Source organism: Pelophylax lessonae (assembly GCF_965119305.1).
Source record: "Pelophylax lessonae genome assembly, chromosome: 5".
Classification (NCBI taxonomy): Eukaryota; Metazoa; Chordata; class Amphibia; order Anura; family Ranidae; genus Pelophylax; species Pelophylax lessonae.
In genome coordinates this window covers 483400432-483425818 of record NC_138772.1, presented here as the reverse complement: position 1 = coordinate 483425818, position 25387 = coordinate 483400432, and the positions used below count along the sequence as shown (strand labels likewise).

The 25387-nt window shown below is 43.5% G+C and overlaps 1 protein-coding gene across 1 annotated transcript in view; it reads left to right on the top strand.

Moving 5' to 3' along the window:
* Positions 1-25387, top strand: part of STK3 (serine/threonine kinase 3) — a 450433-nt gene that overhangs the window by 103892 nt on the left and 321154 nt on the right. The window contains exons 5-6 of the mRNA XM_082257854.1: positions 15637-15801; positions 15893-16060. Coding sequence (XP_082113980.1) covers positions 15637-15801; positions 15893-16060 — 333 coding nt within the window. The remainder of the gene's footprint in view (positions 1-15636; positions 15802-15892; positions 16061-25387) is intronic.

The window sequence follows — 25387 nt, the reverse complement described above, 5'->3', positions numbered from 1 at the left end:
GCACTGTTGTTTTGTCACCTTGAGCAATGGATTCTCAGGACAGCAAATTCCCCCCCCCAGCTCTGGTGGGGGTCCCCAGTTCTCCTGTGGCCTCTCTGAGACCTGATTTGGCCGCTGTATTGGCGACCTTGGTGTCAAATATTGAAATGCTGATGGCTGAACGTGCTGCTAAAAAGAGGCCCAGATTGTCTTTCTCCTCTGATTCAGATGGTGATATGGCTGCTGCTGCTGCGAGCGTGCCCTTTTCAGGGTCTCGCTCATCCTTGGACCCGCTGGGGTCTGAGGGGGAGGCAGAGGTGGAAGGGGTTGATACCTCCTCCCCGGGGTTGCCTGAAGAGCGGGCGACCATGGATGAATTCATTGTTTCTGTTAAAGAAACACTACATTTGGAGGATGAGCCCAGTCCTCCGTGCGTTGTCCTCATTTGGGACGCACAGGACCCGCAAGTCGACGCAGGTTTTTCCCTGCTCGGCTGAGTTTCATTATACTGTTAATGAAATGTGGCGCACGTTAAAACGTCCATTCCTGGTGCCTAGTCGGTTCAAATTGCTTTATCCCTTTGCACTGGCTACGGAATCACGATGGTGTGTGCCTCCACAGGTAGATCACACTGTGGCCGTGGTAAACAAGGCTACCTTGGTTCTTTCTGAGGATACCCCGGTTTTCCGGGATCCCACGGACCGGCGGTTGGAGTCTCTAGCCCGCCATTCCTATACGGTGGCGGGCTCGTTGCTCAGACCCGTTTTCGCGTCCGTTTTGGTGGCTTAGGCGGTGGCTGATTGGACGAAGGTGCTTAGGAGCAACCTCGTGTCTGATGATGTTCCGCCTGCCCGGCTGGAAATGGTGGATCAAATCCACCAAGGAATCATGTATCTGTGTGATGCGGCCTTAAATGAGGCCCCCTTAGTAGCACGCCTCTCTAGTGTCTCGGTGCTTAACCGGCGACTGATATGGCTGAAGAGCTGGTCGGCTGACCTGTCCTCGCAGAAAACAGTTGCTGATTTTCCCTATGCTGGCTCTCGCCTTTTTGGCGAGGCGTTGGATACCCTGGTGAAAGGCGTCACGGGGGGCAAGAGCACTTTGCTGCCCCAGAACCCGAAGAACAAGTCCTTTCGAGGCAAGTGGGGTTCTGCGCCTAGATCCACTCAGGGGTCCTTTCGTGCCTTTCGGAACCAATCCAAGGGCAGGCCCTTCAAGGCCCAGGGCAGTCAGAAGAAGCCCTGGGCGAGTAAGCAGAAGTCAGGCAATGCCGGCTCGGCTGGTCAGTCCGCCTCTGCCTGAAGGGGCGCCCTCACCCATTTCAGGGGTGGGGGGACGTTTGCGTGGTTTCCTCCAACCTTGGCTGCTCCGGATTTCAGACAGGTGGGTTCTGGAAATAATTTGATCGGGGTACAAGATCGAATTCCTTTCCCGGCCGGCGGACAGATTCTTTCCCTCAAATCTTCATTTGCCTGCTGTGCGTCTGCAGGACCTGCACCAAGCGGTACAGGACCTTCTTGCTCAGGGGGTGATTGTCCCGGTGCCTCATCGGGACAGGTTTTGGGGGTTTTATTGGGGGTTATATGCACCTGGTGATTCTGGTGGCCCCGGACTGGCCACGCCGGTCCTGGTACGCCGACGTTGTTCACCTGCCCGTGGCACCTCCGTGGCGACTGCCTCTGCGGGAAGATCTCCTGTCTTCCCTGCTTTACAGTCGCTGGCTTTAACGGCCTGGCTGTTGAGACCCAGGTCCTGAGGGACAGGGGGCTTTCCTCTGAGGTCATCCCTACCCTTGTCAAGGCTAGAAAAACCTCCTCTGGTAAAATCTATTACTGTACCTGGAAGGCTTATTTCGCCTGGTGTGAGTCCAGGGGGTTCTCCCCTCGCTCGTACTCGGTGTCGAGAGTGTTGGCCTTCCTCCAGTCTGGGGTGGACTGGCGCTGGCCACGATCAAGGGCCAGGTGTCCGCACTGGCTATTCTTTTCCAACGCCCTGTGGCGTCCCATTCTCTGGTTCGCACCTTCATTCAAGGTGTGCGACATTTGGCTCCTCCCAGGAAGGAGCCCTTACCTCCATGGGACTTGAACTCGGTTCTGTCCGTGTTACAGCGTGCTCCCTTTGAAAGAATTCGGGATATATCATTGCCTCTGCTGTCTAAGAAGGTTGCCTTTTTGGTGGCGATCACTTCGGCTCGCAGGGTGTCGGAACTGGCAGCGTTATCTTGCCGTTATCCATACTTGGTGATTCACCGGGATAAGGTGGTCTTGCGTCCGCATCCCTCCTTTCTTCCTAAGGTGGTCTCTGAGTTCCACATTAATGAGGACATTGTCCTGCCTTCGCTTTTGTACGAAGCCTAAGCATCCTAAGGAGGTTGCTCTGCATTCCTTGGCTGTTGTCAGGGCGATCAAGGTTTACCTGTCTACGGAATCCTTTCGGAAGACGGATTCACTCTTTGTCCATCCTGAGGGACCTCAAAGGGGCATGGCTGCCTCTGCCTAAGTGGATCAGACAGACCATTATACAGGCTTATGCCTTGAAGGAACGGGTTACACCCTTCCCTGTTAAGGCGCACTCTACCAGATCTGTGAGTGTGTCCTGGGCCTATTGGCATCGGGCCTCGGTGGCCCAGGTGTGCAAGGCTGCGACTTGGTCGTCGGTGCACACTTTTTCCAAGTTCTACAAAGTAGATGTTCTGGCATCAGCTGATGCTTCCTTTGGCCGCAAGGTTCTCAGTGCGGCAGTGTCATGAAGGACCCTTGTTTTTTTTATGGGTCCCTGGCTGTTGGTATTTGCTTTCCTGGGCTGTTGCTCCTGTTGAGCTTTGTTTCTGTTGCCCAGAAGGTTCTCTTACGGTGCATGTAAGATTCCTTTCTCTGATGTGGGTACTGTGTTGCCTTTTCTACGGTTGCGTCTCCCACCCCTCATGTCTATACTGCTTTAAGGACATCCCAACAGTGATGACTTAGAGGCGGCGGCGACTGTCGGAGGACTCAGAGAAAGGAATTTTACAGGTAAGATTTTACAAAAATTCAGTTTTCTCCTACTCTAAAAAACGCTGGTTCGGCTGCTTCTCGAGTATGCCGTCCAGTTCTGGGCACCGATCCTCAGGAAGGATGTACTAGAACTGGAGAGAGCCCAGAGAAGGGCAACAAAGCTAATTAAAGGGGGTCTGGAGAATCTCGGCTATGAGGAAAGACTACGAGCATTGAACTTATTCTCTCTGGAAAAGAGACGCTTGAGAGGGGATATGATGATATCAATGTACAAATACCGTACTGGTGACCCTAGCATAGGGAATATAAAAGGACTCGCGGCCATTCGCTAAAATGAAAAGAAATGTGGTTTAACCTTAAACTGCGTAAAGGATTCTATACCATCCGAGTGGTAAGGATGTGAATTTTCTCTTCCACAAGCAGTGGTGTCAGCGGGGAGCATTGATAGTTTAAAAAACTATAAGGCCCCATGTACACAGGTTGTTTGAAAAATCGATCGAAAGGTTCTGATGCCAGGAAAAAAAAGCAGCTGTAAAGACGTGCTTTTAGAAACGTTTTGTATTGGCGTTAATGCTCGTTTTAGCCACGTTTAGCAGCGTTGGCGTTTAGCAGCCTTTCTCTGCCCGCTTTCATTTTCCAACCTCAAATCCAACTTCAAATTACAGCTTAAAAACGTCTGACATGGCCTAACGATGTGTACGCCGTTAAGCAGCCTTTAGCAGCTTTAGGCGTTTTTACAGCTTAAAGCTGCTGCTCCAGAACGAGATGGCCCTGGATTTTTTTACAGATTAAAAATTCCTATGCCACTTACAGCTCTTCAAAGCCTGTGTGTGCATGAGGCCATAGAATAACAAGGAGGGACAATTTTAAGCTGCAAAAGAAAAACGCCTGACGCTTCTAAAAGCAGCTGTAAAAATGCCCTGTGTGCATAAGGCCTTAGATGGGAACCTTAACGACCACAACATACAGGGGTATACAATGTACTATTGACATAAACACTTGTTATATATACACACACACACTCATGTGTCCTTTTTCAACCTCACCAACTATGTAACAGCACTAGAAGTGTTGGTAAACCAAAATAAGAAAGAAATCCCTGCGCTACCAACACACCTTGATGTACAAAGGGGCAATAGGGATTTTTGGGACTTTTTAAGGTGCATGAGAAAAATATATAGAACCAATTGATGGAGAAAAAAACTAAATTTTATTATATAAAAAACATGAATCTTTTTATTTGAAAAAATATGACCGACATTTAAAAACATGTAAAAGAATTTAGAGAAACACTTGTGGTGCTATTGGCTCTACATGTTTCGCCATGATAACATAGCTTCTTCCGTAGACTTACAAACCCCTTAAATAACAAGTGATGTTCTCAAAAAGATTCAATTTGTTCTTCCTGTCAATAGAAGGCTGCAGAATGGATAAAGTCTCACAAAAATAGCAGCTAAAAGGAACCCCCATTCAAGACATTTGGTGAATCATAGATGGGGGGGGGGGGGGTTGGGGGACACCAGCTGAGATGAAAAAGCCCTTAGGGGAATGATCCTACTCTTAGTAACAGGAAATGGTGGATCATTTAAATTATATTATGGATTCCACTAGGGATGCACCGATCCGACTTTTTTGGAGCCGATACCGATTCCTGGCGTTGTGAAATCGCCGATACCGATACGGAACCGATACAGAGCTACACACAAAGCAAGCGGCTGCAGTACAGAGCAAAGCCGCTGCTTCATGTGTGTGGCTCCTCCATTCACAGGCGGAGTGCATCTGATATCACTCCGTCTGTGAGCCGGACCTATGCAGGAAGTAGCGGCTCCCATCCCATACTATTACTGCACCTAGTAAGGGATGGCCGAGCCGTTATTCAGCAAAAACCAGATCGGCCCGAATATCGGATCGGTGCATCCCTAGATTCTACTCAATTTTCATGCCACAGAGGGAGAATTCTAGGGTGCCTTTGAGTGCCCTGGATACCCCTAGAATTCTATGAGGGTCATTTGGGTAGTTGTCATTATGATTTAAATAGAGTAAACACAGTTGATTGATAATAAATGGCTTCAGCCAAACACTAACCATGAGTGAAAGAAAAGTTTTGTGTTTAGCATTCATATTCTCTGAAAAATGCCCAAGAAACCATAAATTCTGCCAGGGTATGTAAACTTATGAGCACAAGCCTACCGTTGAAACAGCCTTTGCAAAGTAATCATAGAGCTGATGACTACGGATTGGAGTGCTTCCTTCTATTGATCCCCAGACAACTGACCCAGGTCCCTAGCCCAATGTTGAAGAGCAATAGTGGGATAATCCTCCAAATAAGTGTTAAAGAGCATGCTGTAACATTGGGGTATAGGGCCCTTTGCATGGTCAGCCGACGAAATATTAAAAAACTGGGGTTGGTGATAAACTCAAATTAACACTATTGCCCTTGGCTCTGATTGTGTGCTGCAGTTGGATATAATAAAAATGCATATACGGAGGCAAATAAATTTATGTCTGTAAAACTGGGAAAGGGAACAAAGTTCCATATTTGAAAATATGAAATAAATGGGTCACCTGTTGTCTATAACTATTCCTCACAGCAGTGCTCAACCAATGGCTAATGCTCGCATACAGACATGCCTCATGCTGAGCACTTATGTACCTCTGTATGCCAGGTCAGACCTCTTCTTAATTACTGCCAATTTCCTCTTTAGAGAACTGGTGGGAATTCTTTAAGAACCCTTTGCTTCCATAGCAACAGGTTCTTAATGTGCCAGTAGGTTCCTAATGTGCCAGCCAGTAGTAAGAACTACCTGAATTTGCCACAAATGTAGGTAATGTTAACGGCACTGGTGCAAATGCTTGCCTGAATTTGGCTGAAGTTTTTCTTAAGGGAACTACCTCCAGAAAATCGTCCTTGGGACTTTACGGAGTTCCCTTGACTGACTAATTTCCATCTAAACTGGCCATACACTTGGGTTATTTGCTAAAACGGGAGAGTGCAAAATCTGGTGCGGCTCTGCATAATACCAAATCCGCTTTCAGGTTTAATTGTCAAAGCTTAATTGAACAAGCTGAAGTCAGAAGCTTATTGGCTAGCATGCACAGCTGCACCAGATTCTGATTGCACCAGTTGTAGTAAATATCCCCCATTGTGTGCGGGTGAGATTGTGTGTACATAACTGTAGTAGGCAGTGTTAATTTTGTTGACAAAAACTTTTTCGTCAGCCTTTTAACAGCGACGAAAACAAAACAAAAAGTACACCACGTTTTCATCCAATGATAAAACTATCATAAGACCCCGTTCACACTGGGGCGACGCTACTTGCCGGGGCGACCTCACAGGTCGCGGTGCGCAGCTCGCACCGTGACCTCGGAGCGGCCGGCACGGACTTCATAACATTGAAGTCAATGCAGGTCGCTTTGGGTCGCCCCAAAGAAGCTCCGGACCCTTTTTCTAAGTCGGAGCGACTGGTGTCGCTCCTATTAGAACGGGTCCACAGCTTCTCTATGGCAGGCGACCTGTCAGGCGACCAGGTCGCCTGACAGGTCGACCCAGTGTGAACGGGGTCTAAAAATCAAATACATTTTCATTAATGAACAAAAACAAAACGTAAATGTGAGTGAGGGACATTTACCCTCGTGAGCTTCCGTTTTCCACAGAGCTCCACCTGTATCGAGCCAGTGAGTGCTTCTGCTGCCAGCAAGCAAGCAACTCGAATCCGTAGCGTGCTTAGCAGCACTGTGCAGCCAGCATTACAGGCCTCCGAGTCCTCAGATGACTGTCCAGAGCAGCACTGTGCATTACATGCCTCCCAAGGAGAGTCCCACTCTCCACTCACAATGTCCATCCAGAGCACTGTGCAGCATTGTAAGACTGGGAAACCTCGCGCTTATGGTGAATAGATCTCAAATAAGTAAATATGTGAGCTGCCTGCTGCAAGAAAAAAGTGCAAGTGCTTTTTAAATGTGTTGGTCAGTGATTGCAGCGCTGCTACAAAGTGTTCAAGTGCATAAATAACATAAAATTCTCTAATGCATGAATAATAAATAATTAAAATAATATTCCATAAAGTGCAAATATCTATGCTGTGCTAAAAAATGTGCAAAATTACTTGTTAAATATCACAAAAAACAAGTGCAAAATAGTGCTATACTGAAGTCCATATAATAGTCCTTTTTTCCAAATTATAAAAGTGCTGGTGCTTATTCCGTGCTGCTTGTGGGGTTTCCCCCTTTGTAGATCTACTTACCACAATGTGGCTATAAAAAGCAGGAAATGTTGGTCATGGTAATCCTTGGACTCATTAAGGGTTGCTGTAAATCCGTAAGAATCCTTTTCCAAATATGATAATCCCAGGTGTCCTCATAAAAACAAAAGGCTTTCCATAGTGAAGACCGTTTAAAATTCAGATTTATTGAGGTAAAAATACAATGGGATACTCACAAACATGTTAAAATACAAAGACATGTAGATGTGCACTGGGCTCGGTGGTTAGCTTCTCCCGCAGCGTGCGCTTCACCGACAGGATATCACGTGACAGACCGCTCGGCCAATGGCTAGACGCGTTTCGCTGTTGAACACAGCGTCTTCTGTAGCTAGCTTACCGAGCCTGTCACTGTGCTATAAATACTCCTACACTATGCGTCTCTTCCGGTTACCGCTATGTTTTATTGATTACTTGTGTATTTCACTTGGCTATGTGTTTAGATTACTCTATTGCTGTCTCATGGCTTGATTATTCGTAAATCTTATTACAAATAACAAATGATCTGTGATATGTTTGCGATCATTGTAATAGCCGGTTAATAGACACACTGCCCTCTAGAGAGTAATATGTAACCTGCTCTCTTGATGTAAAGTCTATCAAGGTCATTCTCTTATTAATCCTTCTAAACTCGTGCAATTCAATGGATACCTGTTTGATTCTAATAATATGCAAAAAATTATACATATACCAATACTTCTTTAAACCATGTGATTTGATATGCCTCATCAGACTGCCACCTATCGGTGGGTACTGTAATTGTTGCTTTGCAACTACTTGTGTGTATATGGCCATACACCTTCCAATTGTATCCAATCTGTCCACTTTTTGTATATGGGATCTGCAGGATTATTTTATATAGTTTCAAGCTTGTTTTTATGAGGACACCTGGGATTATCATATTTGGAAAAGGATTCTTACGGATTTACAGCAACCCTTAATGAGTCCAAGGATTACCATGACCAACATTTCCTGCTTTTTATAGCCACATTGTGGTAAGTAGATCTACAAAGGGGGAAACCCCACAAGCAGCACGGAATAAGCACCAGCACTTTTATAATTTGGAAAAAAGGACTATTATATGGACTTCAGTATAGCACTATTTTGCACTTGTTTTTTGTGATATTTAACAAGTAATTTTGCACATTTTTTAGCACAGCATAGATATTTGCACTTTATGGAATATTATTTTAATTATTTATTATTCATGCATTAGAGAATTTTATGTTATTTATGCACTTGAACACTTTGTAGCAGCGCTGCAATCACTGACCAACACTGTGCAGCATTACAGACCTAATCAGACCACTCTCCAGAGCACTGTCTGTACAGCATTACAGGTCTCTCAGACCACCATCCAGAGCACTGTGCTGCATTACAGGCTGCCACAGACCACTGTCCAGAGCACTCTGCAGCATTATAGTCCTCCTCAGACCACTGTCTAGAGCACTGTGCAACATTACAGGCCTCTGAAAACACTGTCCAGAGCACTTTGCAACATTACAGGCCTCTCAGACCACTGTCCAGAGTGCTGTGCAGCATTACAGGCCTCTCAGACCACTGTCCAGAGCACTGTGCAGCATTACAGGCCTCTCAGACCACTGTCCAGAGAGCTGTGCAGCATTACAGGCCTCTCAGACCACTGTCCAAAGCGCTGTGCAGCATTACAGGCCTCTCAGACCACTGTCCAGAGCGCTGTGCAGCATTACAGGCCTCTCAGACCACTGTCCAGAGCGCTGTGCAGCATTACAGGCCTCTCAGACCACTGTCCAGAGCGCTGTGCAGCATTACAGGCCTCTCAGACCACTGTCCAGAGAGCTGTGCAGCATTACAGGCCTCTCAGACCACTGTCCAAAGCGCTGTGCAGCATTACAGGCCTCTCAGACCACTGTCCAGAGAGCTGTGCAGCATTACAGGCCTCTCGGACCACTGTCCAAAGCGCTGTGCAGCATTACAGGCCTCTCAGACCACTGTCCTGAGTGCTGTGCAGCATTACAGACCTCTCAGACCACTGTCCTGAGTGCTGTGCAGCATTCCAGACCTCTCAGACCACTGTCCTGAGTGCTGTGCAGCATTACAGACCTCTCAAAACACCGTCCAGAGTACTGTGCAGCATTACAGGCCTCTCAAACCACTGTCCAGAGCGCTGTGCAGCATTACAGACCTCTCAGAACACCGTCCAGAGCGCTGTGCAGCGTTACAGGCCCCCTCAGACAGAGCACTGTGCATTACAGGCCTCCTCAGACCATCCAGATCAGCTAAATCTGTATCTGTGTTTGTTCAAACCTTAATACCATAAATAATAACCTATTAGATTTTTTTTTAAATCCAGAAGTATATAATGAGTTTGGAAATTCTGGAGAAATGCTTAGAGTGGAGTTCCAGCCTATTTTGCATCTTTAGTGATTCCTGAAGTCCTCGCTATGCTGATCAACAATCGGGCATTTTCAATTTTTTTTCGGGGGTCCCTTACCTTATTTTCAGGGCATTTTTGATTGTACTTCCTCCTTCTCCCCCTTCTGTGGCCATGGCCACCGATATCACTTCCGCCTTTGCATTGCATCCTGGGAGCTGTTTGTCATCACTCCCAGGAGGCTGGAATCAGGAAGAACTCCAAGAACACTCCCTGGAATCAGGAAGAAGGACACAGCAGATTACACTGCAGCTTCAGATGCCCACATCTAAGATGGCCGCTCCCAGACAGCGTTTTATAAAGTAAGATTTTGACTAAAATCCAATACTATACAACTCTTAAGTGTGAGAATAGCAGTTCTGCAAAGGGCGATGGATTAGTATTATAGGGGTATTTTTAGTTAAAGGTATTTGAGGCCGGAACTCCGCTTTAAATAATGCATTACAACTCAATTCGATTTTAGCCGACTAAAATGATTTTAGTCTACTATAATTTACTGCAAATTTTAGTTCACTTAATACAACTAAAACCATTGCAGATGAGTATAATGGGACTGAAACTAAAAAGACTAAAACTAAATCAAAATTTGATGCCAAAATTAACACCGGTGGTAGGAATAGTAGACTAGTTTGTTTCTCTATAAAGAACTGGATTATGGAAAAAATGTTCAGATAAAAATTTAAAATAAATAGGAAACGCTTGTGGATATTTTAATATGTAACTAATTGAGGGAAATAATTTTAGGTGGTTCTTTGTAGTTTTAGGAACATAAGAATAGACCTCACTTTGGGTTATGGTAGGTCATTGACTGGTTGTGCAATGTGCTCTTTAAATATAAGTGTGGTCCAATTGCTGGTCCTATCTTATTTGTAGTTATTATCTGGAGAAACATAAGAGCTCTGAGAAAGTTTACCATGGAAACTTCTCTAATAAGATCCATGATTGTTTTACATCTAAATTGCTCAAAAATAGAAACTACTGGAAAATTACGAATTATGTGTGGTGAGCATAAACAAGAGAAAGTAAATGCAATCTGAGAAAGGAATGTTAATGGATTCAGGCTAAATACATTTTTTTTTTTTTATTTGGTTTCTCCGTCCCCTTCAATCTTCTGTGCATTGAACCAACCACCTCTACTTCCCGAACATGTTCCAAAAGCGCACAATGCCCCTTTCTGACCATACAGCCTGCAGCGCTACCAGCCACACCGATCTGAACTGTTTAATTTTGTTTGCCTGTGTGCTTCTGTCTCCTTTAATCTGTAGGTGAAGCAGTCTTTATTTTATTATGGCCGGATTTGCAATCATGTTAAACCTCAGAAACGTCCCTGTTTGCTGATCACAGTAGATAAGGAAGATTGTACATTTTCCAGCTGCTCGGGGAGAAAACATCTGCAGTCACCACAGAGCAGGAGATTGCATTCTTAAAGGGCTGGCCAACCCCGAAGGGGACTTTGAAGTGGGAACTGTGAAATAGGAAGAGATGCATTAACCTTTCCATGTTTTGAGAGCACAGTCAAGCTTGTTTATTCCATATTGCTTGCTGCGCCCTCTAGAGCAAAATTAGTGCATAGCTTTGCGATCCTATAAATCAGATTTGACAAATACAAGTGAAACAGTGAGCTGAATAGATTACAATTAATCAAATGGAGTTCTGCATTATGTTTCGTAAGGACCACAGCTGCTTACTAATTGTGCGTTGGTGCCTAATCTATGTTCTTTTATTGTGAAGAAAAGGGCCCTTAAAGGGGTAGTAAACGCTAATTAGAATAGATGCAAACTCACCCTAGCTCTACCGCATAGTGAATGAATGTGGAACTGAATGTCAGCGCTCAGACTGCTGCATCCAGATGCATGCACTTGCTTCCAAGTAGCCAGAAATGCTGGCACACGAATGCTGTGTTTTGATGCGATTTATTCCAGCATGACAGCAGTGTACAACATGGTAAAATGCTAACGAGTTTTGGCCGTAGCCTTACTCCTTAGCATTTCTTATTACTTGGTAGTAAAGGCTAACTCTATTATTAACATTCCCTTCACTTCCTTCTACCTATCCTGCATACCCTGTATAAAAAAAGGATCTGTTTACTTACTTTTTTCAATTCACTTGGGTCTTGTCACATGATTCAGCGGCTATAGCTCCCATGTTTAAAGGAGTACTCAACAATGGCTGTTAATTCCGGGAGCAATGACGTCACCCATAGTTTTTCATGGCCCAGCCACTAGCTGTGCCCCCTCCTCTGCCCTGCAGCAGGAGCTCACTGACACAGTTGAGCTTGAGCTGCTGGATCACATGCTGAGACCAAAGTAAAATGGAGTTTCGGCCCCCCCCCCCTCCAAAAATTAAAAGTCAGCAGCTACAAATACTGTAGCTGCTGACTTTTAACATTAGGACACTTGCCTGTCCTGAAAACCAGCGATGTCGGCACCCCCAGCTGATGTTTCCATTGGTTTTCGGGTGCTGCCACAGCCATTCTTGGTAAGGGAAACCGGCAGTATAGCCTTGCGGCTTCACAACCGGGTACCTACGGCGCATGTACGAAGAGCGCTGCGCTTTATGAATGGCCCGGCGTTGGGAGGGGGGCCGAGCTTCTCGCTGCGGCGAGGTCTAAAGAAAGTGGGGAGGGGTGCCCCCCCCCCCATTTGGCACCAGAGGGGGGACGGGGTGGGGCAAGAAATCAGATAAGCAGAGGTTCCACTTTTGGGTGGAACTCCGCTTTAAAAATAGGCAAGTACACAGATCTTTTGCAGGATAGGTAGGAGGAGGGGGGATGTTTTTAAGAATAGTTAGTATTTTCTTTCACTTTAACTGTTTTCTGTACAGAGATCATTTCAAGCTTTGATGCTCCAAACAAATTTAGCATGGTCAATGCAAGCTGACTGTAACTGTGACTTATTTATGAACTAAAACATATTCATATTTCCAAGGCTATAGATATAAGGCTTTTTTTGCTACATGGTTTTAGGAATAAAAAAACCTGACCGGGGTAACGCTCCCTTACTCTATCTTAAAATAAGAAAAAACAAAAAACTATTTGACCTTTAAGGTCCGTACACACGATAAGAAAATCTGTAGGGAAAATTCGTCCGACGACCGATCTGCCGATTTTCGGATTGTTAGTATGGTGCTTTCGACAGCCAACTCCGACTTTTTGACAAAATCCTGATGTGCAGGCTATATAATTTTTGTCGTCCGTAATACAACGTCCGATTTTCATCTCATTAGTACAGATTTCCACGGAAAAAAATCTTAAGAGCAAGACTAGGCATGCTCAGAGAGGAAAGAACACATAGAAAGCAATCCAACACATGACATCACTTCTGAAGTAGAATTCTGTCGTACGGTAAAATTCGTATGAAAATAACCACTTCACTTTCCACATCAGACTAGCATGCCACAAAAAACGGACGACAGATCGTTCGATAATCTGATCGTGTACTGGGCTTTAGTTGCACTTAAAAGTTATTTGAAACCTATATTTTTTAAAAGAACAAACCTGTTATGCTTACCTACTCTGTTTTGCACAGAGCAGCCCTGATCCTCCTCTTCTGGGGTCCCCCACTGGTGCTTCTGGCTACTCCCCCCTGCTAATTGCCCCAATAACAAGCTGCTTGTTACGGAGTCACTCATGTGGGCCCGATCCTGAGCTTCGCACTGAGTGTCCATTGACACACAGAGTGCAGCCTGCTCCACCCCACTGTTCTCTGCTTACTAGCTGTAATTGATAGCAGCAGGAGCCAATGGCTTCCTCTGCTGCCTCCATGTCCAGTGAGGAGAGAGAGCGTCAAGAGAGCCGCTGCTCTTATGCACAGCACTGGATTAAGATGGGCCTCCCTCCAGTAAGTATACGGAGGGGTTGTGGGAACTGAACACAGAAGGTTTTTTGCAGGTACCTTTTAACATGTCCAATTCTGCTGTCAGCATATTCAGAATGCCTTAAAGTGGTAGTAAAGTCTATTTTTTGTTTTTTCCACTTGTACCTACAGGTAAGCCTATTATGAGGCTTTATTGTAGGTACAGTGAATATCTCCTAAACCTGCACTGTTTTGGAGATATTCACACTACTTGTAGCCTGTAACGTCACTGGTGCATGCGCTCTAAAGAGACGGAATACCCATGCTGTCCTTTCAGAGCTCTGTGCCGTGGCCCAGACTCTCATTTGCATGCGCGGTAGTGACGTCATCGCGGCTAATCAGATGGCTGGAGCACGCAAACCCGGTGACAGTGTGCCACTGGAGGGCTTCGTTCTAAGGTATTTCATAATGTGCTAGTATGCGATTGTTTTGCAGGTGTTTTTTTTTTTTTTTTTTTTAAGGATGCTGTTTTACTACCACTTTATTGCAACACATTGCATGTATTGGCCCATAGAAAAGACTTCTGTTACTTTGGAGAACTTTCCTCTCACTTTTTGTTTCTCTAGGGCAGGAAGTGAAGGGAAATATTCCTAACCGTACACAGGCAGTAAAAGAAAAGCAAACCTGTTTGTGATTCTAGGAAAGAGAACAGAGGGGGGCTAAGTGGACTTTAAAGGTACCGTCATCGATAAATAGTATACATAAATACAGTAGTTAGTAAAATAACAAAGGTTTATTGAACAAAACCACAACAATATAAGATAGTCCATAACATAGCATAGACACTATAGGCAACCATTTTACACAATAGGTCAGTAATACCAGCAATACTTGGTCAGACATGAGGAGTAGCTGGAGTGCTCATATGCCCGACATGTTTCGCGCGTTGCGCTTCTTCACGGGCGAGCAAAAAAGTGTACAGTTGCTATAGCAGACAAGTAGCTACATGTAAGAGAAAGGACAAAATCAATATTACAGTTAGACAAAAAAAACATCGTATCAGTTACTATAGCTTTAAAGGCATGTCTGATAACCGCATGATACATCTCCCAAGGCTGAGCCAACCCACCTCATCCGAGAGCGGCCCATAAGCCCAGCAATGTGGAAGCGGGCAGGTGTAGGTCTCCCCCGGGGTCGAGCATGGAGACTGTAGTATATACATGGACCACCAGTGATGGTTCAGAATAAAAGTATGTATCCAGCACTTTAAAATCAAGGATATATATATATATATATATATATATATATATATATATATATAATGGTAAGTGTTGCTATAATAATTTAGCTAGGGGTACATAGAGCTCCTTTACATTGTAATAAAATCATAAGTGTGGTAGTAGAAAGGGAGGGTACATACCAAAGTGCTTGAAACAATCCGCATATGGATGGGCGGGGGGCAGATGAATATGCTCGAGCGTTTAAACTAGAGCGGCCAAAAGGTCACTGGTATGATTATGGATACATCCATGCAGGTACATGTATCCCAAAGCCTATATGGAAAGGGAAAGTATGAACTTGGGGAATCGTAATAGGAATAAGCTCATTTTTGAAAGGCAGATCAATAATCATGCCGAACAGAGTTTGAAAAAATAGATCATCAATAACCATCATGAGTAACCACAAGAGTGCAGATAGCATAGTCCTAAAGCCAGGGAAAAGAGCCTCATAGAGATGACACACCAAAAACTCACAGTGGCAAATCAGTATTCCATACCGAGCAGAGTTGAGAAAGTGTACAGTGTCATAGGCCAGCAAAAGAATCCAGGAGAATGTGGATGGGAAAAACCAAAGGCTGGTAGAAAGAATCTCACAGAATTGTGAGCTAGTAATAGGGAAACGTGATCGTGGAGAATCCACAGATTAAATGGAGCAACCCCCAGTTTCCAGTGCAGGGATAGAGGTTATAAGTGCAGCTAATAGTGAGCTAGTAAAGAAAGTCTCTTTCCTATATTCATATATTGGGACAGTGGTACCTGTGCTGATCTCTATCTTGATCTGAGCTTTTTTAATACTAATGTTTGTGATTCTATCCACAATTGTGATGTGTTAATAGTGGAATGCAGGGTTTGAAGCAGAGGTAGAGTGCAGGCAGGTTATAGGCATTGCCTTTCAGCTTTCTGTCTTATTTTTTCCAGTTAACAGAAGATGAAATTGCTACAATACTTAAATCTACGCTGAAAGGGCTAGAATATTTACATTTCATGAGGAAGATCCACAGAGATATCAAGGCAGGGAATATCCTGCTGAACACAGAAGGTCACGCCAAGCTGGCAGATTTCGGAGTGGCTGGCCAGCTAACGGTAAGTGCTGGACTTGCATTGCAGTTTGGCTGCCGTGTCAGTTAGCATTACTCTTTACTCTGTATTGGTCTTGTTTTTTTTTTTTTTTTAGGACACAATGGCAAAACGTAATACAGTAATAGGAACTCCGTTTTGGATGGCTCCTGAAGTGATTCAAGAGATTGGGTATAACTGTGTGGCAGATATCTGGTCACTGGGAATTACATCTATAGAGATGGCTGAAGGAAAACCTCCATATGCAGACATACATCCAATGAGGGTAAGGCCGATTTCAATGTCTTTATTTTGATTTTACTTTCTGTGAATATCATGTCAGAATTTTTTCAATTTACTGAGCCATGATTTTTTAAAATAGAGTCCCACGTTGTAAATTTTCTTTTTTCTTAAATGTTCAGCTGAACACATTTGCCTGAAAGTTGTTGTAAACCTCAGGTGTGAAATATAAACAAAGCAATATCCCTCAATAGCTCATGTTTCAAACCCAAGGCCGGTGGGCTATATCCGGCCCTCCAGGTCATTTCATGTGGCCCTCACACCTCTCCTGCAGCTGGGGCAAACCCCTCCTCTCTCTCCTCCTCCGATCTAGGGGGCTACACACGGAGGGGTTGAGATCCCCCTCAGATATCAGCTGGGGAGGTCACATGATCGTTGTGTGGTCTGCTCAGCCCCTTCCGCTGTAGCCCTTAGATCGGAGGAGAGCAGCCGAAGGTCACGTGACGGCCAGAAAAGATCTGGGATAAGGTATTTAGAGGCATTGTTTTATACAAACATTTAAGCCCCTTTCACATAGTTACATAAGTTGAAAAAAGACACAAGCCAATCTGGCTAAACCAATAAAAAACAATAAAGAAAACGCAACCATACTGTCCTATACTCACAGTTGATCCAGAGGAAGGCGAAAAACCCCAGCAAAGCATGATCCATTTGCTACAACAGGGGGAAAAAAATCCTTCCTGATCCCCCAAGAGGCAATTGGATATTCCCTGGATCAACTTTACCTGTAAATATTAGTACCCAGATATATTATGTACACCTAGGAAAGTATCCCGGCCTTTTTTTTTTTTGTTTTAAAGCAATCTGCTGAGCTGACCAGAACCACCTCTGGAGGGAGTCTATTCCACAGTTTGACAGCTCTTACTATGAAGAAACCTTTCTGTATTTGGAGATGACATCTCTTTTTCCTCTAGACGTAAAGAGTGCCCCCTTGTCCTCTGTGATGACCTTAAAGTGAATAACTCAACACCAAGTTCACCATATGGACCCCTTATGTATTTATACATGTTGATCATATCCCCCCTTCATCTTCTCTTCTCAAGAGAGAATACATTCAGTTCCTCTAATCTTTTCTCATAGCTGAGCTCCTCCATGCCTCTTATCAGTTTGGTTGCCCTTCTCTGCACTTGCTCCAGTTCCCTGATATCATTTTTGAGAACTTGTGCCCAAAACTAAAATGCATATTCCAGGTGAGGTCTTACTAATGATTTGTACAGGGGCAAAATGATATCTCTCTCTCTGGAGTCCATACCTCTGGTAATACAAGAAAAGACTTTGCTTGCTTTGGAAACCCCAGCTTGGCATTGGTTGCTATTATTAGGCTTATGATCTACCAGAAAACCTTTATCCTTCTCCGCTATGGATTCCCCCAGTTCTACCCCCCATTATGTATGATGCATGCATATTTTAGCCCCCAAGTGCATCAACATTAAACCTCATCTGCCACATAGTTGCCCAATAAAACCGTGCATTGTGGTCGGCTTGTAAGTTAGAGATATCCTGTAAGGAAGTTATTCCACTGCAAAGCTTGGTGTCATCTGCAAAGACTGAAATGGTACTTTTAATCCCAAACCCTATATCATTTATAAAGATATTAAAAAACACTAAACCTTGGGGTACACAACTGATAACCATAGACCATTCAGAGTTTCCACTACTCTTTGAATTCGGTCTTTTAGACAGTTTTCTATCCATTTACATACTGATCTTTCCAAGCCTGTAGACTTTACACTTTAGCCGTGTGTAGGGAACTGTTTCAAACACTTTTGAAAAATCCGAGTATACTACGTCCACAGCCACCCCTCTGTCCAAGGTTTTACTTACCTCTCATAAAAAGAAATCAGGTTTGTTTGACAACTTCTGTCTTTCATGAATCCATGCTGTCTGTTGCTTAAAAAGAATTTTCCTGCAAGAAATCATCCATGTGGTCTTTTATTAAAATCTCCAGTATCTTCCCGACTATAGAAGTTATAGCTACTTGGCAAAGACTTTGATCCCTTTTTAAATGTAGGCACCACATTGGCCCTACGCCAATCCAGTGGTACTATTCCAGTCCTTATTGAGTCCTTAAAAGTTAGAAACAAAGGCTTTGAAATGACAGAGCTCAGTTATTTTAGGATGCATGGGTGCATGCCATCTGGTTCAGGCACTTTATCCACCTTTATGCTGTCTAAATATTTCTTGAGCCATTGTGGATCATTTGGAGCTGTGTCAAGACCATCCTCATTATGGTCATGAGCTCCCCCATGCTCCTTTGTAGACACAGAGCTGAAGAAAGTGTTTAAATATTTTGCCTTCTATTTGTCCCCAGTCACCCGCTCCAGATTATTTTGTAAAGGGCCTACATGCTCAGACCTAACCTTTTACTATTAATTTAATATAATTTAATATAATTTAAATTTTTTGGGGGTTTGTCCTACTATCCTTTGCAATCTGTTGTTCATTTTGAATTTTTCGTGTCCTTGATTTCCTTTTTACATATTCTGTTATATTCTTTGTAATGATTAAACAATGATAGTGTTCCTTCATTTTTATATTTTTTAAAAGCTATTTTCTTATTTATAGCTTTTTTAACTTTGGCTGTGAACCACATAGGTTTTGTTTTTAGCCTTTTAAACTTATTGCCCATGGGAATATACTTTGCAGTGAGTTTGCATACAGTTTTTTTATTTTTTTTATTTAATTCCCATTTCTGTTCAGTGCTCATTAATGCCAATATTCCCTCTCAGTCTAAGTCTTGGAGAGCAGCCCTCATCCTTGGAAAACTTTCTCTCTTATAGTTAAGTGTTTTTATATTTCCTGTATGCGTTTGCTGCTTACAGCTAACATTAAATTATATTATGGTTACTGTTACCCAGATGTTCTTTTTTATGAACATCAGTAGTAAGCTCTGCATGGATTGAGATTAAAGAAAAAAGAAGAGGGCGCACAGCTGCCCTAGCATAATACCGTTTTTAGCAGATATAAACAAAGCTGTACATAGATTCACTCATATTTGAAAGATGTATATGAAGCACATCGATAAATACCCAGGACGTCAACACCTTTCTCCTGTGAACGACCACACTCCTGTTCACCATCCGCTTGTTTATACAACGGTATTATGCTAGGGCGGCTGTGCGCTCTCTTCTTATTTCTTTGAACAGTTGATTGTCCACCATCCAGTGGAGGGTTATGTGAGCTGCAACGCTCCATCATTTATAATTCCATGTGTGCTTATAAAGGGAATCACCAGCCTGGACATTCAAGTTTAGGATCAGCGCATGAACTGGTAATGTGTTTCAGAGTTTGTATGGTTTAAGATTACCAGGTCCAACAGAGCATAATTTCTAGTCGGGACCTCAATAAACCTCACCATAAAATTGTCTTGTAATAGGTTTAAAACATTTTTGCCCTTTAACTGTTCCAGCAGTGCCATTACTCCAGTCAGTGTCTGGGTTGTTAAAATCCCCAATTACTATCCCTGTCCGAGCCCTTTCTGAGCTGGTTCTCCGCCTCCTCATTAATACTGGGAGGTCTATAGCCAACTCCATGATAATCTTTGTATTACGCACACCCATGTACATTACCACCCATACTGCTTCAGACTCGTCACGCTCTCCATCAACTAGCACCTCTTTTACACTCACTTTGAGATCACTACTCGCATAGACAGACACCATCTCCCCTCTCCGTTTTACTCTCTCTTTCCGAATGAGAGCATAGCCAGAAATATTAATAGCCTAGTCATGTGAAGAATGAAGACAAGATTCAGCAATACCAATTAAATCGTAGTTCTCCTCATGCACCAGAGCTTCCAACTCCCCTATTTTGCTTGGCAGACTTCTGGCATTGGTCAACAAACCCTTTAATTAATTGTCATATTTTGCACACTTATTATGCATATTTTTAATTTTGGTATAAATAGTACCATTTCCACTGGTTGTTTGTAACATGGGAACCTTCTTATCCTCTGCCATAGCTTTCCCCCCCATCTTTCCCCATTCCACCCTCCAATAGGGGCTGATAATCAAATTCACCTTCCCCCTCAATCCTAGTTTAAATACTCCTCCAGCCTTCCCATAAACCTCTCCCCCAGCACAACAGACCCCTTTCCATTTAGGTGCAAACCATCTTTAGCATATAGGTTGCACTGCAATGAAAAGTCAGCCCAGTGCTCTAAAAACCCAAATCCCTTCTTACACCAGGTCTTTAGCCATGCATTAATCTCTACAATCTCCCCGTCTTTCCTGTGTTGCGCATGGCACAGACAATATTTCAGAGAATATCACCTTGGAGCCCCTACCCTTCAACTTGCAGCCTAGTTCATTAAATTGCTTCTTAAGGGGCCTCCACTTTCCATATATTATGTCCTTGGTTCCAATGTGGACCAAGACAGCTGGGTCACACAGACTTTCCGATCACTCACGTCCGCCTGTCAAGTTTTTCAGGCGGATCTTATTCGACACTTCATCCACCCCTATGGGGCAGCGGATGTCAGCGGTGACTTTTCCGCTGTCATCCGCTGCTATCCAATCCTGTCCGTGAAATCCAGATGGATGGTAACCCTATTTTCCATCCATCTGGCGGATTCGATCGGACGAAAATGGACAGGTGGTCCATTTTCATCCAATCTCCCCATAGAGGAGAGCAGGACTCTGACAGGTCCATCTCTGCACAGTAAGCAGGGATGGACCTGTCAATCGCCTGCTCAGCGGGGATCTGCAGTAATCTTTAGCTTTACTGCCAGCTACTAATAGCGGCGAGAGGGGAGGGGAGGTGAAGGCAGAGGAGACGGCTCACACACAGGAGCTGACAAGGCACACATCCGCGTCATTCATTTGTTATGTAAATTAACTACAAGTACCTACACCCTTTGCGGATGACAGCTTGTAGTTTGCAATGAACTACTACAGCACTGTTTAGCCTAAAAAAAAAAAAAAAAAAAAAAAAAACACTTTTTCTTTTTTTTTTTTACCTGCAAGAAAATGGGCATTTATAATTGATTTATTTATTGCTTACAAAGTGAACTTCTCCTTTTAAATTTTATTTATTTTTTTTCCACAAAACTATTGCTGAAACTGCTCAAGCACCATTGTCTATAGTTTGTTCCTTAGTGGGAGTTTTACTAAAACTGGAGCGTTCAAAATCTGGTGCAGCTCTGCATTGAAACTAATCAGCTTCCAGATTTTATTGTCAAATATAGAAGCGCAACTCCACTTTTTGTTGAGAAAAAAAAACATTCCCCTATGGGTGATATATGTACATTGCAAGGAATTTAACAAACTTTGTTGCATATTCTTACCTTTTGTTGTTCTAAAGAAATCTCTGTTTGATCCTATGTGCCCCTGGGCTTAGCAATTCAAATAGAAGTGGTTTAGTAATGATCAATCAGCTGCAGCAGCTGTAGGGCTCTAATGAGGAAAACTGCTGGGCCTGCATCCCTTTTAGACGTGTTCCTATTGGGAGTATCTCACCAAAAATGACATTTTTGTTGCCGGGGATGCCTGAAATCTGACTTGTATTATAGTGCAGACTTCTGGGAAAATTGATGAGCCAATCACACAAGCAGGAAATGATGTTTCTGGGGTGTGGTCAGTACACATTCTGTGTACAGAACACCTTCAGGTAGCCATATTGCATTGCATATTCTGAAAGTTACAGTGGCTGCAGATTGAAAAGGAAAGGTAATTTTTAATAACGTTCAATTACAATCTGACTTGTGTCGCAATTGTATATGCTATATTATTTTTTCTTCGCTATTCCCCCCCCATTAAAGTGGAGTTACCCTTTAATTGAACAAGCTGAAGTTAGAAGCTGATTGGCTACCATGCACAGCTGCACCAGTTTGAGTGCTCTAGTTTTTAGTAAATCTCCCCTTTTTTGCTGGACATGTGCATGTACCTGGAGAAAATGCATAATAAAGGCATGTGAAATGAATAGGAAAATATATATTTCTGAATGCAATTCTTTCGGCTACGTTCACATGTTAGCGTTGCGGACTCTGCCCACAATCCAGAAATCCTTGCAAATCACGGGACGCCTGTGCGTTGCCGTTGATTTTCAATGGCACCCCAAACGCTGTGTAATGTTGCCGCGATTTCCGCCTGCCGAATCATGGTAACATCACGCAAACAAAATGGCGGGTCGCATGACGCCCCCAAAGAAGCTCTTGTACGTTTTTTGGGCGTCATGCGACCCGCGATTTTGTTTGCGCGATGTTACCGCGATTCCGCAGGTAGAAATCGCGGCAACATCGCACAGCGTTTGGGATGCCATTGCAAATCAATGGCAAGGCACAGGCGTTCCGCGATTTGCAATGATTTCCGGATTGCGGGCATAATCGCGGTGATTCTGCCCGCGGTCCGCTACGCTAACATGTGAACGTAGCCTTCAAGTATTAATCTAATGAATGAAAATACAATATTTTCATAAGGACTGCCCTTTTAAAGGAATCTTAAATGCAACAGTTTTATCTTTTTTTTTTTAAAAGTTCCTTTTCTTTTGTTAACGTTATTTATATAGTGCTGGCGTATTACACGGTGCTTCACTTACAGTACATAAAACCGCTCACATCAGTCGCAGTCACTTGAAGGTGCTCCCAGTTTTTTCTCCCTAACTAAGGTAAAAACCAGCTGCTAGAGCTATCAGAGATCCAAATGGGAACCATTTTATTTTTTAATCTTTTTTTTTTTTTTTTTTCCCATTGTAATGTTCAGAGTTCAGAAGGCTATGCGCTTGTGCGGAGAACAGTCCAAGCAGGAAATCATAACCCAAGGATAAAAATAAAACAAAACCAAACAAAAATAGGCCATTTGGGGGAGGGGGAGCACTCTTCATAATCAGCAGATGCTCGATTGTATGAAACGGAAAATCTGCTCACTGAGCGGCCTGTATTGATTACAGATTAATTATTTGATTGCCTGAGCTTGATTTTCAGTGTAATATTTTCAAGCTTAATGTAATCATCCACTGCACAGCTGGAATCACTCAAAGCTCTTAATTTCATTTAGTTGCATTGGTTACCAAAAAGGTAAGGGGCAATTTTCTAGAATGAGTTTTAGGAGGTAATGAATGACACAATTCAAAAGATTAGAGTACTTTTAATACTGATAATCGGATAAGCTGCGGATAGAGGACTGTGCTCATGATGTCACAATTACTAGTGATCGTCTAGGGTGCCACGTCAAAGTCTCAGTAAAACTGAGGAGCTAGAATATACATTTCTGATTCTTTACCGGAAAACCGTGGTTTGTGAGCATAAACTGTTCTGGAAACGTGCTTGTAATCCAAAGCACTCGTATGTTAAAGCGAATTTCCCCAGAAGAAATAATGCAAACTCAGATGATTCCTTCCGCAACCATTTATTCATAAGTCCTTCCGTCTATAGTCCATATAGCAATATAGCATATAGCAATGTGACTTTAAGGCAACTTCAGGGAATGCCTGGGTAATCTTCCTGTAATGTCGGATCCAAATCACTTAATTTAAGATGAGGATCCGACTTGGGGCTTATGCACACTGCAGTTAAAAAAAAGCTGCTTTTACTGGCATCTGAGCTTTTATTTCAGCTTGAAGTCGTCTTGAAGTTGTGCCGGAAACTTTTCTAAAGTCGAAGTGACTTCAGTAGTGCTAATTAAGACCGCTGTCATTGACTAAAATGGGAGGTGAATCTACTCTTATTGCAAGACCTCACTCGTTTATCAAGTTAACATTTATAAAAAAAATATTGCTTGTCTTGTAAAACACTCGCAGAACAAGTTACTCACAATCCATGGTTTTACTGTATCTGATATTCTGATAACTGCGCTCTGTGCTAGTTGATGGGTAAGGTTTTTGGGCCTCAGACTTGGACAGTGCATGTGCCTGAACATATTTTTTCTCTTTCAGTCGTTTTAAATAAATTTTTTCAAAGAAATAAAAATACGATACATTTAAACGAAGGCCCTGTTCACACCTGAGCATTTTTCAGCTCGTAAAACACTCATCTTTGAAGTCTCAAAACGCCCAACAAGCAAAATCCCATTCATTTCAATGGCCCCTGTTCACATATGAGTGTTTTGTCACCTGAAGCAAAACACCTAAAGCGCAAAAAAGTACATGAGCTTCTTTTTTGGCAGATCACAAGCATTTTTGTTAGATTTTAATGCCTTCCCAGAACAACTGCAAAAAACGCCTGAAAAAAACCCCTGAAAAATGCCCCAAAAAAACTCCTGAAAACGATAAGCTCCGGTGTGAATAGAGCCTTAAGAGTAACTGGAAGAAAGAAAAAAGAGGGTAAGAGCAGATCACCCCAATATGAGCTCAGAGACATACGAATAGGATTAAGACCATAATCATAAAAGTCTAATGTACTGTAGAAAGTTAGATTTTCATATAACATCATATAGGACCCCGTCACATCAAATATGTGTAGCACTACATCCTTGGGAGCTGCTGGTTACAGGTTCCCCTGGGTTACCATTAGCAACAAGACAGTTTGGCATTTTTTCCAAGTGTTTTAGCTCAGTCAGGAAACAGTCCAGTATCTTTGGTTTTTGTGTTTTTATTTGGAACTTGGATAGGAGAAGGGAATGAGTGGGATACTCCAACTTTTTACACTATGCACAATAGACTGGGACGACTTGAAAATGCTGAGTGACGCTGAGTAACGCTAGTCACACCTAGGCCGCTGTATCACTTTGCCCTTAGCTGTGAAGTATATTTGAATGAGCTTTCCGAGGTAAACTGTATCCTGAAGAAAACTGCATTGTACTGTACTTCAGAACAACTTCAGGGTCCTTCCTGGCACCCCCTTTTGTTCCTAATCTTCAGGGTCAACAACATGGCACCCCCTTTACTGATACATTCCTTGTGTGAGCTAGCTCCTTGATCCCCTGACTTCCCTGGAGTGGTCCCGTCTCCTGGTCCTCACAATACTGTTTTTCCCATGATGATTCTGCCAGCAGCTCCACTTGTCAGCTCTCTGGATCCTCTGCAGCTCAGCTCCACACCCGTTTCACTAGGCTGACTGCCTGAACCACCTTCCTCACACTTGCAGGAGGAGAGACAGCCGTCCACCTCCTCTTGGGACTTTGCTCCCACCAAAAGACGCCCTGTCACATGCTCCCTCCCGATTTATTGCCAATCCCAGGATGCATTGCAGCAATGCCCACCCACTGAGACAGCCATAAACCCTGTTGTGCTACTGGCTAGGTTTCCTCCACTGTCCAATAAGCTCCCTCATTGGATACCAGTGGGGACCCAGTAAATCACACCTGGAATCATACGACAGGCAAAACTAACAGATCACGCTCCCCTGATAAGTTGCAGGAGCAAAAATATGCTTTTACCT